Source organism: Pristiophorus japonicus, chromosome 10 (assembly GCF_044704955.1).
Source record: "Pristiophorus japonicus isolate sPriJap1 chromosome 10, sPriJap1.hap1, whole genome shotgun sequence".
NCBI classification, from domain to species: domain Eukaryota; kingdom Metazoa; phylum Chordata; class Chondrichthyes; family Pristiophoridae; genus Pristiophorus; species Pristiophorus japonicus.
Genome location: NC_091986.1, coordinates 47,308,844 through 47,324,787, shown reverse-complemented (window position 1 = coordinate 47,324,787; position 15,944 = coordinate 47,308,844). Strand labels below are relative to the sequence as shown.

The window sequence follows — 15,944 nt, the reverse complement described above, 5'->3', positions numbered from 1 at the left end:
TGAGTGAATATTGAAATGGCTGTGTCGACCAATAAGTTGGAGGCAAGGCGGAGCAAACAGAGTCTATGATCCCATGATCGAAACTACTGCAAGCCAAGTCTCGATGAAAGCAGGATTATTTCTCCAGCAAAATGCAGTGAGTGGAGGATAGTTACATAATACAAATGATGTGCCTAAAGTCAATCCCAGTCACTAACAGCAGTGCGGTCTCCAGACCCATCACCCCTGTGCTCGCTGACCTACATTGGTTCCCGGTTAAGCAACGCCTCAATTTTAAGATTCTCATCCTTGTTTTAAAATCCCTCCATGGCCTCGCCCCTCCCTATGGGCCCAAATTTTCCCCAACTTTTTTTTCGATGCACTTACCTTTGAGCGCTGGAAACGGCGGCGAGAAAACGAGGTCCCATCCTGCCTGCTCTGCCGTTTCTCCGGTGTCCCAGCGTGGCATAGCTAGTGAAGTGGGGGGCGGAGCAACAGGCCAGCGCAGAAAGCACTGCCGGCAGCTGTGCGCATGCGCAGTGACGTCTGCGCACATGCTCCTCGACCTCCCAGCGTGTCCTGCGAGCTGTGAGCAGAACCCGATGCTCGCAGCCCCTATCCCCGGCCGAAGAGACGCCCCGATCTTCGCTGCACCCTATCCCCAGCCGAGTAGCCTCCTGCACCGGACGGCCGGCCGACTTCCTGAGCCGAGGTAGGACTTCAGTTTTATTTTTTATTGATTGATGGTTGTGCTTGAGAGTTTTCATTGTGGGGGGGGGGGGGAGGAGGAGGAGGAGTTTTTTTTTTGATGCCGGTGGGGTGGGTAAGGAGAGAGAAAGTGTTTTGGGGGCGGGGGGGGGGGACTTTTATTTAAAAAAAACTTGATTCTGGCATAAAGGAAGGACCTCTATTTTTTATTATTGATTCATTACTTTTGTGGTTTGTTTTAGTGCTTTGTAAGTCTTGGTGCAGGTCCTCTCAGCTTACTTCTATTTTTTATTTGTTGATGAATGTGAAGAGAGAAAGATTAGTGAAGACAGACGTAGATCCCTTGCAGTCAGATTCAGGTGAATTTATAATGGGGAACAAAAAAATGGCAGACCAGTTGAACAAATACTTTGGTTCTGTCTTCACGAAGGAAGACACAAATAACCTTTTGGAAGTATTAGGGGATCGAGGGTCTAGTGAGAAGGAGGAACTGAAGGATATCCTTATTAGGCGGGAAATTGTATTGGGCAAATTGATGGGATTGAAGGCCGATAAATCCCCGGGGCCAGATAGTCTGCATCCCAGAGTACTTAAGGAAGTGGCCCTAGAAATAGTGGATGCATTGGTGATCATTTTCCAACAGTCTATTGACTCTGGATCAGTTCCTATGGACTGGAGGGTAGCTAATGTAACACCACTTTTTAGATAAGGAGGGAGAGAAAAAAAGGGTAATTATAGACCGGTTAGCCTGACGTCAGTAGTGGGGAAAATGTTGGAATCAATTATTAAAGATGAAATAACAGTGCATTCGGAAAGCAGTGACAAGATCGGTCCAAGTCAACATGAATTTATGAAAGGGAAATCATGCTTGACAAATCTTCTAGAATTTTTTGAGGATGTAACTGGTAGAGTGGACAAAGGAGAACCAGTGTATGTGGTGTATTTGGACTTTCAAAAGGCTTTTGACAAGGTCCCACACAAGAGATTGATGTGTGCAAAATTAAAGCACGTGGTATTGGGGGTAATGTACTGACGTGGATAGAGAACTGGTTGGCAGACAGGAAGCAGAGAGTCGGGGTAAACGGGTCCTTTTCAGAATAGCACGCAGTGATTAGTGAGGTGCCACAGGGCTCAGTGCTGGGACCCCAGCTATTTACAATATACATTAATGATTTGGATGAAGGAATTGAGTGTAATATCTCCAAGTTTGCAGATGACACTAAGCTGGGTGGCGGTATGAGCTGTGAGGAGCACGCTAAGAGGCTGCAGGATGACTTGGACAGGTTCGGTGAGTGGGCAAATGCATGGTAGATGCAGTATAATGTGGATAAATGTGAGGTTATCCACTTTGGGGGCAAAAACATGAAGGCAGAATATTATCTGAATGGCGGCAGATTAGGAAAAGGGGAGGTGCATTGAGATCTGGGTGTCATGGTACATCAGTCATTAAAAGTTGGCATGCAGGTCTAGCAGGCGGTGAAGAAGGCAAATGGTATGTTGGCCTTCATAGCGAGGGATTTTGAGTATAGGAGCAGGGAGGTCTTACTGCAGTTGTACAGGGCCTTGGTGAGGCCTCACCTGGAATATTGTGTTCAGTTTTGGTCTCCTAATCTGAGGAAGGACGTTCTTGCTATTGAGGGAGTGCAGCGAAGGTTCACCAGACTGATTCCAGGGATGGCTGGACTGACATATGAGAGAGACTGGATCGACTGGGCTTGTATTCACTGAAGTTTAGTGGAATGAGAGGGGATCTCATAGAAACATATAAAATTCTGATGAGACTGGACAGGTTAGATGCAGCAAGAATGTTCCCGATGTTGGGGAAGTCCAGAACCAGGGGACACAGTCTTCGGATCAGGGGTAAGCCATTTAGAACTGAGATGAAGAGAAACTTCTTCACTCATAGAGTTGTTAACCTGTGGAATTTCCTACTGCAGAGAGTTGTTGATGCCAGTTCGTTGGATTTATTCAAGAGGGAGTTAGATATGGCCGTCACGGCTAAAGGGATCAAGGGGTATGGAGAGAAAGCAGGAAAGGGGTACTGAGGTGAATGATCAGGCTCGAAGGGCCGAATGGCCTAATCCTGCACTTATTTTCTATGTTTCTGTTTTTGTGCTTTGTTTAGTCCTTTGTATGCCTTGGGACTTTAAATGGACTACCCTGTGCCAAATTCTTAACTGCCCGCAATGTTTTTTAGAGCTGGCCACATATACTGACCTAACTCATTTTGGAGTAAGTTTTAGCTGGCCAAAGTGGCATAAATGGCCAAAACGGGCATAAGTGTCTGGGAATGACCCCTTTTGAAAAAATAACTGAACTAAAAAAAATCGTACCTAACTGACTTACTCTGGAGCAAATTTTTTGGGGAAAATGGCATTTTTTTAACTTGAGCCAGAAAAAACGACTTACTCCAAAAAAATTTATGTAAGTCATGGTCAAAATTGGGCCCTATATATCTGTAATCTCCTCCAGCCCCGCCCCGCCCCGGGAGATGTCTGCGTTTCTCTAATTCTGGCTTCTTGAGCATCGGCTGGTGATTTTAGTGTCCCCTTCCCTTTTATAGGGGGCACTGGAAAAATTTGATTTTAGCGCCCAAAAAAAAACCAAAAAAAAATGAAAAACACAAAAAAAAAAGGAAAAAAGGGCCTTGTAAATGTCTGGTGTGTCACCCAGGTCGGGTGGCACGGTTTAATGTTTTTTTGTTTTGCAGGTGAACTCCAAAAAGAGTTTCTTGAGCATCCCTGATTATAATTGCTCAACCATTGGTGGGAGTGTCTTCTATTGCCTAGGCCCTTAGCTCTGTAATTCCCTCCCTAAACCTCTCCTCCTTTAAGAAGCTCCTTAAAATCTGCCTATTTGACCAAGTTTTTGGTCATCTCCACTAATTTCTCCTTATGTGGCTCAGTGTGAAATTTTGTTAATCGTTCCTGTGAAGTGCCTTGGGACATTTTACTACATTAAAGGAGGCTATATTGAAGTCATTGTTGATGGAGGAATTAGCCAATTATCTGTCTTCTGCCTGGGATTTGTGGTTTCAATATATGCAGCCATTTTCTATCTCCTGACTGGACCAGGTAGCTTTTTTCTTTCACAAAGCTAGCTGATTTGTGTCTGTCCCCTCCTGCTATTCTTCATTCAACTATCTATCAGGAGGAAATCACTGTCCCATACTAATCAGCAAATTTAAATTATGCCTGCTGCTGCCCATTATCCTTACCATCTTGTAATCTAAAGGGTACTTCTGAGATATTGGCCAAGAGAATTGAAGTGTTTCTACCTCTGTTTGCATATTGAACTAGTTCCATTAAGAGCCCTCAGTTATTTGCTGATGCCAGTGCCTTTCTTGTGGTGTTGCTCCCAGTAATTGATTCATAGAAATTACAGCTTTGAAAGAGGCCGTTCGGCCCAGTGTGTCTGTGCTGGTGCTAGCTCTTTACTGTCATCAAGGTGAGGGACTTCAGTTATGAGAGGTTGGAAAAGTTAGGACTGTTCTCCTTGAAAAGAGGTGACCTAATAGAGGTTTTCAAGATGATGAGTAGGTAGAAAAAAACTATTCCCTCTGGCTAGTGGGTCAATAATGAGACGTCACAGATTTAAAATCATTGGCAAAAGATTTAGAGGGGAGATTAGAGATTATTTTCACTGTTGGGATCTGAAACGCTTTACCTGAAAAGGTGGTGGAAGCTGATTTCATAAATAATTTTAAAACCGAGTTGGATGGGTACTTGAAGGTGAGGAACTTACAGGGTTACGGACATAAAGTAGCGATGTAGGACTAAGCACGATTGCTCTTTCAAAGAGCCAGCACAGGCCCGATGGACTCCTGTGCGATAAGTTTCTCTGATTGTAATTGATGCATCACTCCAGGCGCAGTTATATGAAATGTCTTTGTTTTGCTTCAGCAGCCGGATTGAGCTTGGAGATGTAACTCCACACAACATCAAACAGCTGAAACGGTTAAACCAAGTCATCTTCCCTGTAAGTTACAACGACAAATTCTACAAGGATGTACTGGAGGTTGGAGAACTTGCGAAATTAGGTAACATTTGTGTTTTTGTGTGTAGTATCTACTGCTCAGTTCTTTTCTTTTTTTAAATAAATAGTCGGTTCTTTGCTAGGAAATGTTCTGCCTGGATTGAAATCTCTGCTGGGACCACGTTTGAATAGTTAACTGAGTTTGTATGGGACTCAGATATCCATTTATCTGGCCATGCAGGTTTTGAGTCTCCTCGCAGAGAGTGTATTTTGCAGATCAGGAAGCAAGAGCGACACAGTGCTCTGGGATAACAGCAGGGCATTGGAAAGCTGCACGACATATGAAAACCTCCCATTAAAGTGCTGGGTAACAGCGAGCAGAAACGGCTCATCATTTTCTTGCAAAAATAGATGATATGTGAAATCCTTAAAACCAGGTCAGAAAAGGCAGCTCACTGGGATCGATGACAAACAGAGTCATTTCTTGAAGGTGATGCCATACAGGGAAATTCACAGAAAGGGATTCTTGTATACCAAAGCACTCCAGAAAGTTCTTGTTCCTGCCTGGGATCTGAGTCACAAACTTGGGTTCAATCCTTTCATTTTCTTTCAACGGCAACAATAAAAAATTAAACAATCGTGCTGCTGCCATGCATTCAGCTCTGCTTTGGAAGGGTGTGTGTTCTGGACACTTTGGGTATCTAACCCATTGTATGTTACGACCCTGCAGCAGATCGACCTCTGTCCAGCTTTCTACCACAATTAATATTTTAGCTTTTGAATGCCATACCACCTGTACATTTCTGTTGCCTGTAAGCCAGAGATGGAATCCAGATTGCATTGTCTGCGCAGGGCTTTCTGCTTCTGTGCGTACTTAACTCATGGTTTCAAAAAGCCAAACTCGCTGCTTGTATTCTGTAGGTAAGTTATTGCCTGTTTGTTACAAAGAATAGCAAGATCGAACCATAAAATATTCGGGGCCACTGCTGCAAGCTAAAAGGGAACAGCCTCTCCTTTGGCAACACTTTGGGGTGGAAGGAGACCTGTAGAATCATAGAATGATACAGCTTAGAAGGGGGCCATTTGGCTAATCATGTCTTTGGTAGCACTATCCAATTGGTCCCACTCACCTTTTTTTCCTCCTGTAGCCCTGTAAATGTTTTCCCTTCAAATATTTAGCCAATTCTCTTTTGAATGTTACTATTGAATCTGCTTCCACTGCCCTTTCAGGCGACATATTCCAGATTACAACTGTATTTCACGCTGTTTTTAAATTTAAAAAAATGTTTCTCATGTTGCGGGACCATAAAAACCGCCATGGACTAGTTGGGCTGAATGGCCTGTTTCTGTACTGCAAATTCTATAACTAAAGGCGTGACCAAAAGCAGTAGCCAGAACGGTAACTCTTGCTTAGAACCTCAACCGAATACATTGGAGGTGCATATTTTCATAGGTTTTGTGCGTAGCTTTCTGATCTTCTGTTAAAGTTAAAAGTGTAGAAGCTGATGCTGAGAGGATGTCCCTCGTGGGGGAATCTAGAACTATGGGGCATAGTTTCAGAATAAGGGGCCGCCCATTTAAGACGAAGATGAGGAGGAATTTCTTCTCTGAGGGATGTGAATCTTTAGAATTCTCTACCCCAGAGAGCTGTGGAGGCTGAGTCATCGAATATATTCAAGGCTGAGATGGACAGATTTTTGAACTATGGGGGAGACAAGGGTAATGGGGAACAGGCAGGAAAGTGGAGTTGGGGCCAAGATCAGATCAGCCATGATCTTATTGAATGGCGGAGCAGGCTCGGAGGCCGAATGGCCTATTCCTGCTCCTATTTCTTATGTTCTTAACCAGATTCCCCCTCTCTCTGTGATGGGGTTTGCAAGTATCTGGGTTTGAGCTGTAATGGGAAGAAAAATAAATAAAGGAAAATGATCCATTATATACCCTTGGGATTTTGGCCAACTGTATAGCTCTAAATTGCGCTAGATTTGGGGGGCCTGATGGGAAAGATGCAGTTAGTTTAAATCAGATGTTGATGTCAGAATATTCAAAATAGTATTTCAGTGACAAGATTTGCAGTTCTTTGTGTATTCACTGAAAAGATGGAGTAACGGAATGCTTCAAAAGTAAAATAAATGAAACGCACTTCCAAGATATTGAGGCTTAAGTAACTGGGCATTGGTTTGCATTAAACCTCTGGTCTGCCAGCCCAGGAAAAGTTAGTGTATTTGGTGTGTGTGTACGTGTGTGTGTTCACACCTTGTTGGTAGCCATTGATAAAACCTGCCGCTAAGGTTGCTGTGTGTGGAACCACATTGGTGTATGTATACATGGGTTTTGGAGTGAATTTGTTGATGAGGTTGCCCATCTTGCATTCTAGCTGTCGGTACTCTTAGAATCATAGAATGGTTACAGCACAGAAGGAGGCCATTCGACCTGTCGAGCCCATGTCGGCTCTCTGCAAGTCTCAATCCCTCGCCCTTTCTCCGAAATGTTTTTCCTTCAGGTACTTATCCAATTCCCTTTTGAAAGTCACAATAGAATCTGCCTCCACCACACTTTGAGGCAGTGCATTGCAGATCATAACCACTCACTGTTTTTTAAAAAAAAAAACGTTTTTCCTCATGTCGCCTTTGGATCTTCTACCAATACCTTAAATCTGTGTCCTCTGGTTCTCGACCCTTCTGCCAATGGGAACAGTTTCTCTCTATCTACTCTGTCTAGACCCCTCATGATTTTGAACAGCTCTATCAAATCTCCTCTCCAACCTTCTCTGCTCCAAGGAGAACAGCACCAGCCTCTCCAGTCTATCCACGAACTGAAGTCCCTCATTCCTGCAACCGTTCTTGTAAATCTTTTCTGCATCCTCTCTAAAGCCTTCACATCCTTCTTAAAGTCCGTGCCCAGAATTGGACATAATACTCCAATTGTGGTCAAACCAGTGTTTTATAAAGGTTCATCATAACTTCCTTGCTTTTGTACTCTCTGCCTCTATTTATAAAGCCCACTATCCCATATGTTTTTTTTTTTACTGCTTTCTCAACCTATCCTGCCACCTTCAACGATTTATGCACATATACCCCCAGGTCTCTCTGTTCCTGCACCCCCTTTAGAATTGTACCCATTAGTTTATATTGCCTCTCCTCGTTCTTCCCACCAAAATGTATCACTTTGCACTTTTCTGTGTTAAACTTCATCTGCCACGTGTCCACCCATTCCACCAGCCTGTCTTATGTCCTCTTGAAGTCTATCCCTATCCTCCTCATTGTTCGCTATACTTCCAAGTTTTGTTATCTGCAAATTGTGTCCTGTGCATCCAAGTCATTAATATATATATATCAAGAAAAGCAGTGGTCCTAGTACTGACACCTGGGGAAACAGCACTGTATACCTTCCTCCAGTCTGAAAAAAACGTTCACTACTCTCTGTTTCCTGTCGCTTAGCCAATTTTGTATCCATGTTGCTACTGTCCCTTTTATTCCATAGGCTTCAACTTTGCTGGCAAGCCTAATATGTGGCACTTTATCAAATGCCTTTTGGAAGTCCAGTCCTCTGGCACCAGCCCCGTATCTAAGGAGGGATTGGAAGATTATGGCCAGTACTTCCACAGTTTCCACTTTTTTACTTTCCTCAACATCCTAGGATGCATCCCATCAGTCCTGGTGACTTATCTACTTTAAGGACAGCCAGCCTTTCTAGTACCTGCTCTTTATCAATTTTTATGTCATCCAATATCTCAACTACCTCCTCTTTCACTGTGATTTAAGTTTGAGCCCAGCTGTTCAATGCCAATCTTCCATCAGTAAATGTTTTTTATAAGCCAGGAGAGTTTGAAACCTCTAACATGCACTACTTGGGAGATGAAGTTCTCCCAAGTAGTGCATGTGATCTTTAATGTTCACCTCAACAGGCAGTTGGGACTTTGGTTTCATGTCTTATCTGAAGGACGGCAGCTCAGATAGTGCATACTCCCTCGGTTCTCCATTGGTGTGTCGGCCTCCGTTATGAACTCAAGTCCGGAGATGGCAATCCTCTCCCCTCATTGAATCTCTCAAGATGTCAACCCAGACCCTTTAGGGATGGAGGTCATGGTTGAACTCTCTGGTACTAGCTTGCTCCAGACGTGGTCTTGAAGATGAACTGGCATCGATCTACTCTGGTTTGGAGAGAGAATCCAAGGCAGATAAAGTACGAAGACAGGAACTGAAGACACTTTGTACTTCTGACTACTTTAGTATGAAACCACCAAATCCTTGCTGTTTGTTAACTCTGAAAGGGTGCATGACATGCAAAGAAGGTTACAGGATTTCACTTTCTGTGTTACTGTTCTGATAGGGGCTGCGTACAGTTCTCATTGAGAATTTAAATGGGATACACAAGAATGGTTGGGTTGTACAATAGAAATCTAGCAGAGTCCTAACTGGGCTGCTTTTATGTACGTTTCCATGCAGGGACGACAAAGCCAACCCTATTCTCACTGCATACTGAAATGTTAACAGAAGGGGCCATTCAAACCTGCAGGAGCACGTATGCATTACTGATCACAGACCATCTGTGGTGCAGCAGCTTCTCATAGCATTTAAACAGCATTCATTGGTGTGAGAAACGATCAGTTCTGCTTGATTCCCCAAGTACTATTTAAATGGGATTTCTATTGGTATTCTGTTAAACGGGAAAGAAAGGCTGGAAGAAGAAACACTTCCCTGTAACGAGCGCTTTCCCCTTCTCAAAAATTATCCTAATATTTAATAGATATGTTTCCTCAGTTTTATAGCTTATAGAATCATACAGCACAGAGGGAGGCCATTTGGCCCATCGTGCCTGTGCCAGCTGTTTGAAAGAGCTATCCAATTAGTCCCATTCTCTTTCTCCTCCTCCCCGCCCCCCCCCCACCGCTCTTTTACTGTAGCCCTGAAAATTTTTCTTTTGCAAGTATTTAGCCAATTCCCTTTTAAAAGTTACTATTGAATCTGTTTCCACCGCCCTTTCAGGCAGCGTATTCCAGATCATCATAACTCGTTGCGTAAAAAAAATAATCATCTCATCTCCCCTTCTGGTTCTTTTGACTGTTACCTTAAATCTGTGTCCTCTGGTTACCAACCCTCCCGCCAGTGGAAATAGTTGCTCTATACTCTATCAAAACTTCCTCATATCTTTAGTATTATGAAGACTTAACATTTTTGCATCTCACTTCCTCCCTGCCTTGTCAGCATCTGATTCTTCCTCTTTAATAAGAGCTGCGCATTTTGAACCAGCCTTAGGACTGGTGCAGAGCTGGCTTCCTTCTATAAGGCTGTGTATGCAGCACTAGTTGCCTGGAAGGAGGCTTTGCAGGGTCTGGGGACTCTGGATGGAGCAGTCCAACGTGCCAATTCCAATTGAAGTGATTGGGATTCCCATCGGCACTCACCGTAACCTGCTTCATTTGAACAACTGTGGTCCTGAGGGCGAAATGAAACTAAAATTTAGGATATTTTTCAAAAAGATGATCAGTTATAAGAGAGATGGTTAATGCTTTACATAAAGTTTAATCACTTTTTTAAAAAAAAGTAAAGCAAAGTATTATATGTTGAGAAAATGTGGCTGCTGGGTAAATATTGCATTTTAATGTATATGGATTTTGTTTGGGCATTTCTTCAGTTTTGCAAACTGATTTTGCAGCAGTACGCTTGTAAATTTTTTGTAAACCACGGCTAATGACGATGTGTTAAATAATTTTTTATCTTGTTTACTTGCAGCATATTTCAATGATATTGCAGTGGGCGCAGTGTGCTGTAGAGTGGATCATTCGCAAAACCAAAAGCGATTGTACATCATGACCCTGGGATGCCTGGCACCGTACCGCCGGCTAGGAATAGGTAAGCTCAGCTGGAAGATAGCAAAAGAAAAGTCTGTCCTGGTGTGTTTGGAATTCAGGGGTGATGTCAGGAAGCACTTCACACAAAGGGTAGTGGAAATCTGGAACACACTCCCCCAAAAAGCTGTTGAGGCCCGGGGTCAATTGAAAATTTCCAAACTGAGATTGATCGATTTTTGCTGGGTAAGGGTATTGAGGGTTGGGGAACCAAGACTGGCTGATGGAGTTAAGATACAGATCAGCTATGATAGAATACAATGACGGAACAGACTGGCATGCCTGAATGGCCTTCCCCTATTCCTATAAATGCTCATGAGATTTTGCTGGAGGTAATATTTCCATAACTGTACTTGAAAGTTCCTGTTAGTGTGGAACATTATGGTTCTGCTATGTAAAGGAGTACAAATACTAATTGGAAATTCTGTATTTGATTATTGTGGTGTAACAAACTTGATCTATTCTTTCTGATGTTTGTGCTCTCACACCAGGTGGATGCATGTTGAAGAATTCAAATGGTGATCAATAAAGTCCCTGTTTAAAATCTTGTTAACACTTGCAAATGTGTTCTGGCGCTGTTCATTGCTGATCTCCAAGTGAAATGTACTGAATGGCTGTTTTGAACCATGTTGGATTCTTATTTGCTGCTCTTGAATTTGAACCAAACATGTTTTAAAATATATTTAACACTGGTAAAATGCCCATGGCATCGCCCCACAGTGAGTTAATAAATATACGATCTTTTAAATACCAAATGGTGATGGAGATGGGCGAGGGACTTGAGTAACTGGCTTCACAGCACCACCTCCTAATGGCCACAGCACCACCTAATAATGGAAACTGTTTACATAGAGGATTTCCACTCGAAATGTTTACATATGCAGTTTCAATATTAAATATTGACAAAAACATGACAATAGAATATGTGCACCTATACAAGATTATTAATATAGATTGGTACTATTATAATATGACTCTGGAATGCTCGGTTGCTGCCCAATGTTCCCTTTAATTTTTTTGGGTCCGTGGCGCAGCCCATTCAAAATAAAAAAAATAAATGTATTTTTAAACTGGCTGTGCAGAAGCCCCAGAGCGTTGCATGGCCACGCAGCTTGAAGGGAACATTGTTGGAGCCTAATTCTAGCAAAGTGCCCATAGAGGAGTTGGGTCACAGATCAGCCATGATCTCATTGAATGGCGGAGCAGGCTCGAGGGGCTAAATGGTCTACTCCTGTTCATATGTTCCTAAGTCTTGTTTCACAAGTTTAATAGATGTTTTTGAAGAGACTGCCAATTAAGGGAATGCTGTAGGTGTATATATGGATTTTTCAGAATGCATTTGAAAGGTTTCTCAGGCACATAGCACAAGCTGGTTGACATAGGAAACACAGGGTTAGAGATCGTGGCATGTAGCCAATAGCTGTCAATTACAGATTGCACTAATGTATTTGAGAAATGAAACTCTTGTATCTTGTAGAATCATTTGCAGGATTTCAGAACAAAGCTTTATTCACTGGATGTCAATCATTTTACATATTCTATAATATCTATTTGACTTTCCTCCTGTCCTGTCCCCGTCATTGATCCAGAAAAGGACTAAACCTAATATTCTAAAATTCATTGTTGGTGTGTGGATTGATTGTGGGCAGATTTAGATTAGCTGGTGAATGGGCCAGTGTGGGGCAGATGTTACTTTACAAAGAATTTACAGCATCTATGCAGGATTTTCGACCCAACTGGATTATGCTCCACACAAACCACCTCCCACCTACTTCATCCCATCCAATTAGCATATCCTTCTAATCCTTTCTCCTTCGTGTCAAGCGTCCCCTGAAATGCATCGATACTATTCGCCTCAACCACTCTTTGTAGTAGCGAGTGCCACATTCTCAACACTCTTGTACTTGAGATATGAATGTAAAGATTATGGCCTGTAATTTGCGGCCCCGATGGGCACGTATGTGCCCGTAAGGGCTGCACAAGTTCCAGGTTTTCGTGTGCGAAAACGCATGCGTGAAAACCCAGAACTTGCGATCTGTCCGATCCAATGCATCCCTGGGAGAAGGGCATCCGCGGATTGAGAGTTGGGCTATTTGCCCAGCGAATGCCCGTTAAACTATACCAGCGTAAGAGTTTGAAAAAAATATATTTTTGGTTCTTTAACCATTTATACATTAAAGACCCTATGCAATAAGGTAAGTTTATTTATAGTCCCTTTAAAAACATTAAAATAATTTTTCAACAAATTAATTTTTTTTTTAAATATTTAATTAAATGGCACTTTAATTTTAAATATGTAATGTTTTTTTTAAATTTATTTGATGTGTAGATGTGTTTTTGGGGGTATTTCCATTCATGCTTGTGGGGTTTTCGTACACACGGCATCCCCATAAGTATAAATGGGGATTTCCTTCTTTTATTGGTTGGACCGACCCACGTGATCCCAGGCGTGCTTGCGAACCCCCCTGCACCCCTGAGATATGTAGGTCTCTACCTGTGGGTACCCAGAGAGGCCCAGGACCGCGAGTCTCCGTACCTCCCAGACCACCAGGTATGCGGGCATTTCCCTGCAGAAGTCAGGACCTATATATTCCAGTGTGCAGTTTAGCAATGATTTGTAAGGGTTACAGATTAGATATTACTGCCCATTCATGGTCAGTGGGCGTGAAATCTGGCCCAAAGTTAAACCTGTTTAACAGCTGAATGCAAGGAATGTGCCAAATGTCTGTTGCTGGGATGGTATTGTGATTGAAGCATTCAGAAATGACACTACACATGGGAATGTTTCTGCATGAGATGGGATCAATAGACGCAAAGGTGTCACAAAGACAGTTGATGCAGTTTTCATTGTACAATTATCAAAACATCGTGACTCCTTTTTTTTAAATTGCTAAAACAATATCTTGCTCAATTAAGCCCCGGTACATAAGAACATAAGAAATAGGAGTAGAAGTAGGCCATCTGGCCCCTTGAGCCTGCTCCGCTATTCAATAACATCATGGCTGATCCGATCCTGGCCTCAATTACACTTACCCGTCCTCTCCCCATAACCTTCGACTTCCTTATCTTTCAAAAATCTGTCTATCTCCAACTTAAATATATTCAATGACCCAGCCTCCAATGTTCTCTGGGTAGAGAATTCCACAGATTCATGACCCTCTGAGAAAATAAATTCCTCCTCATTTCTGTTTTAAATGAGTGACCACTTATTCTGAGACTATGCTCCCTAGTTCTACCCTGTCAAACCTACTCAGAATCTTATACGTTTCAATAAGATCACCTCTCCATCTTATAGGCTCAACCTTTCTTCATATGACAACCCCTTCATCTCGGGAATCAACCGCGTGAACCTTCTCTGAACTGCTCCAATGCAAGTATATCCCTCCTTAATAAGGAGACCAATACTGTACGCAGTACTCCAGGTGTGGTCTCACCAATACCCTGTACAGTTGTAGCAGTTCTTGCTTACTTTTATACTCCATCCCCTTTGCAATAAATGCCAACATTCCATTTGCTTTCCTAATTACTTGCTGTACCTGCATGCTAACTTTTTGAGTTTCATGTACAAGGACCCCCAGATCCCTCTGTACCGCAGAATTTTGATCAGACTGAGCGCTGCATCCAAACTTGTTTGTTATAAAAACAGAAAATGCTGTAAATACTCAGCAGGTCACGCAGCATCTGTGGAGAGAGCGGGAGAGAGAGTTAACGTTTCAGGTCGATGACCTTTCGTCAGGATGATTTGTGTTATTCTGCGTAAAGTCTTCTAATTCCATAAACCATCAAGTCCTGTCCGATAATTGGCAGTGAGCAGAGCACGTTGAGTGAACTGCAACATCAGCTGATCACTAAATTCATCAGGACTCTTCACTTCAGCCTTTTAAACCAGTTTCTGTTTTGAATTTGGGTTGTATCTGTTCAAAGTGCTGGTAAACAGAGCACTCACTACTCAACGTATAATATCCAACTGGGAAGAACATACAGTTGTTGCCCTATTAGATGTGTAACATTTCGGTAACCTCAAGATGGAATCCATATTTTTTTATGGCTGCACAGACAATTTGCCTACACCAAAGCCCCAGAGAGCTTGAGTCAAGAATTAGTCGAGTTAAAGAATGAAAAGGGGGATTTTTATAGCCAACTCTGTTACCAGCCTCCCAGACAAGAAAACTATGCCAGCTGTAAAATAACTGCTGAAACCCTTTGTTCCAGAGGACCTCCACTTTAAGATGTTGTTGTTAGCCTCAGTATCGTGAGACAAAACACTATTACTGATTTTATTGCAAGGTGTAATGAGCCATGACTGCCAGTACTACCTTCAGGCAACTGGAACCTCAAGATAAACATTCTCATGACTTAGAAACTGAGGAAAATGAGAAGGTTCCCATCATTTGTGCTTTAGTATTGCACCTCCAAACATATAATTTCAGTGGTATGTAAGCCAGTGTAAAAGCCCAACTTGAAGGTTAGAACTAAGACTTGAAATAATCGAAGTAAATATTTTTATGGCACTTGTACATGCACCTGTTGTAGGTACGATAGCTTAAAGGTATTGTTCCTGTTGTCGGTACGACAATTTATCGCAGCTGTTGCTTCCATGGCCATTATCATTTCCTGGGGTACACCCTGACATGGCAATTTTCCAGTGTATTGTGACCGTTCAGCAGCATGCCCAACACTGGGTATGTGCAAGTATGTTGGGTTACTGCCTACTTGTGACATACAAACTGTTTTCTCAGAGTAAGTGGTGTGCATCGAATGAATTATTCTTTTTCCTTGGTTTAGGAACTAAAATGCTGAATCATGTGTTAAACATCTGTGAAAAGGATGGAACTTTTGACAATATTTATCTGTGAGTATGCATTGTTTTCTTTAAACCAGTTGCTTCCCAGCACACACTTTTTTGTTAAACATGGGTTTGGAAATGGTTGTTGAATAAGATCGTACAAGGATGTTGCTTGTTTAGCAAACATAATTTCTGTATGCTCAGAATATATAGCTCGACAACCTCCGACTGTGCAGTCTGAATGCAAGCTTAATAACAGCACAGAGAGATACTCCCTACATCCATCCACACTGTTTCCTTCCAGGGTTAGAGAGTGAAGATTTTCTGATGCACAGTAGTGTTTGTACCTTTCTTTTAATGTGAGAACTTCAGAAGTAGTTTTATACTCCGACCTGCTTTTACAATTTGGAACTTATTGCAGGGGAGCCTTGGTTTTAGGAGATCGGTTGTGGTGGGGGATAACTGGTTGTGATGGGGGACAACAACCAATTTCTCCCAAGCTCTTTTGTGTCCCGATCAACAAGTGGCCTCCCAGCCAGTGTGTGCCGACAGCAGTGCATTCGCACTTCACGAGTTTAATGTTGATGCAAAATCGAAACCGCTTGACACTAATGCCCAACTTGATGTGCAAATCGGGTGTTAACT

General features: G+C 42.5%; 1 protein-coding gene across 2 annotated transcripts in view; it reads left to right on the top strand.

Moving 5' to 3' along the window:
• Positions 1–15,944, top strand: part of naa50 (N-alpha-acetyltransferase 50, NatE catalytic subunit) — a 49,126-nt gene that overhangs the window by 25,341 nt on the left and 7,841 nt on the right. Inside the window, exons 2-4 of one of the 2 annotated variants that reach the window (XM_070891419.1) lie at positions 4,593–4,726; positions 10,398–10,517; positions 15,299–15,365. In XM_070891419.1, the coding sequence (XP_070747520.1) occupies positions 4,593–4,726; positions 10,398–10,517; positions 15,299–15,365 (321 nt within the window). Of the gene's footprint in view, positions 1–4,589; positions 4,727–10,397; positions 10,518–15,298; positions 15,366–15,944 lie in introns of both variants that reach the window. The other variant, XM_070891417.1, reaches the window with a different exon arrangement.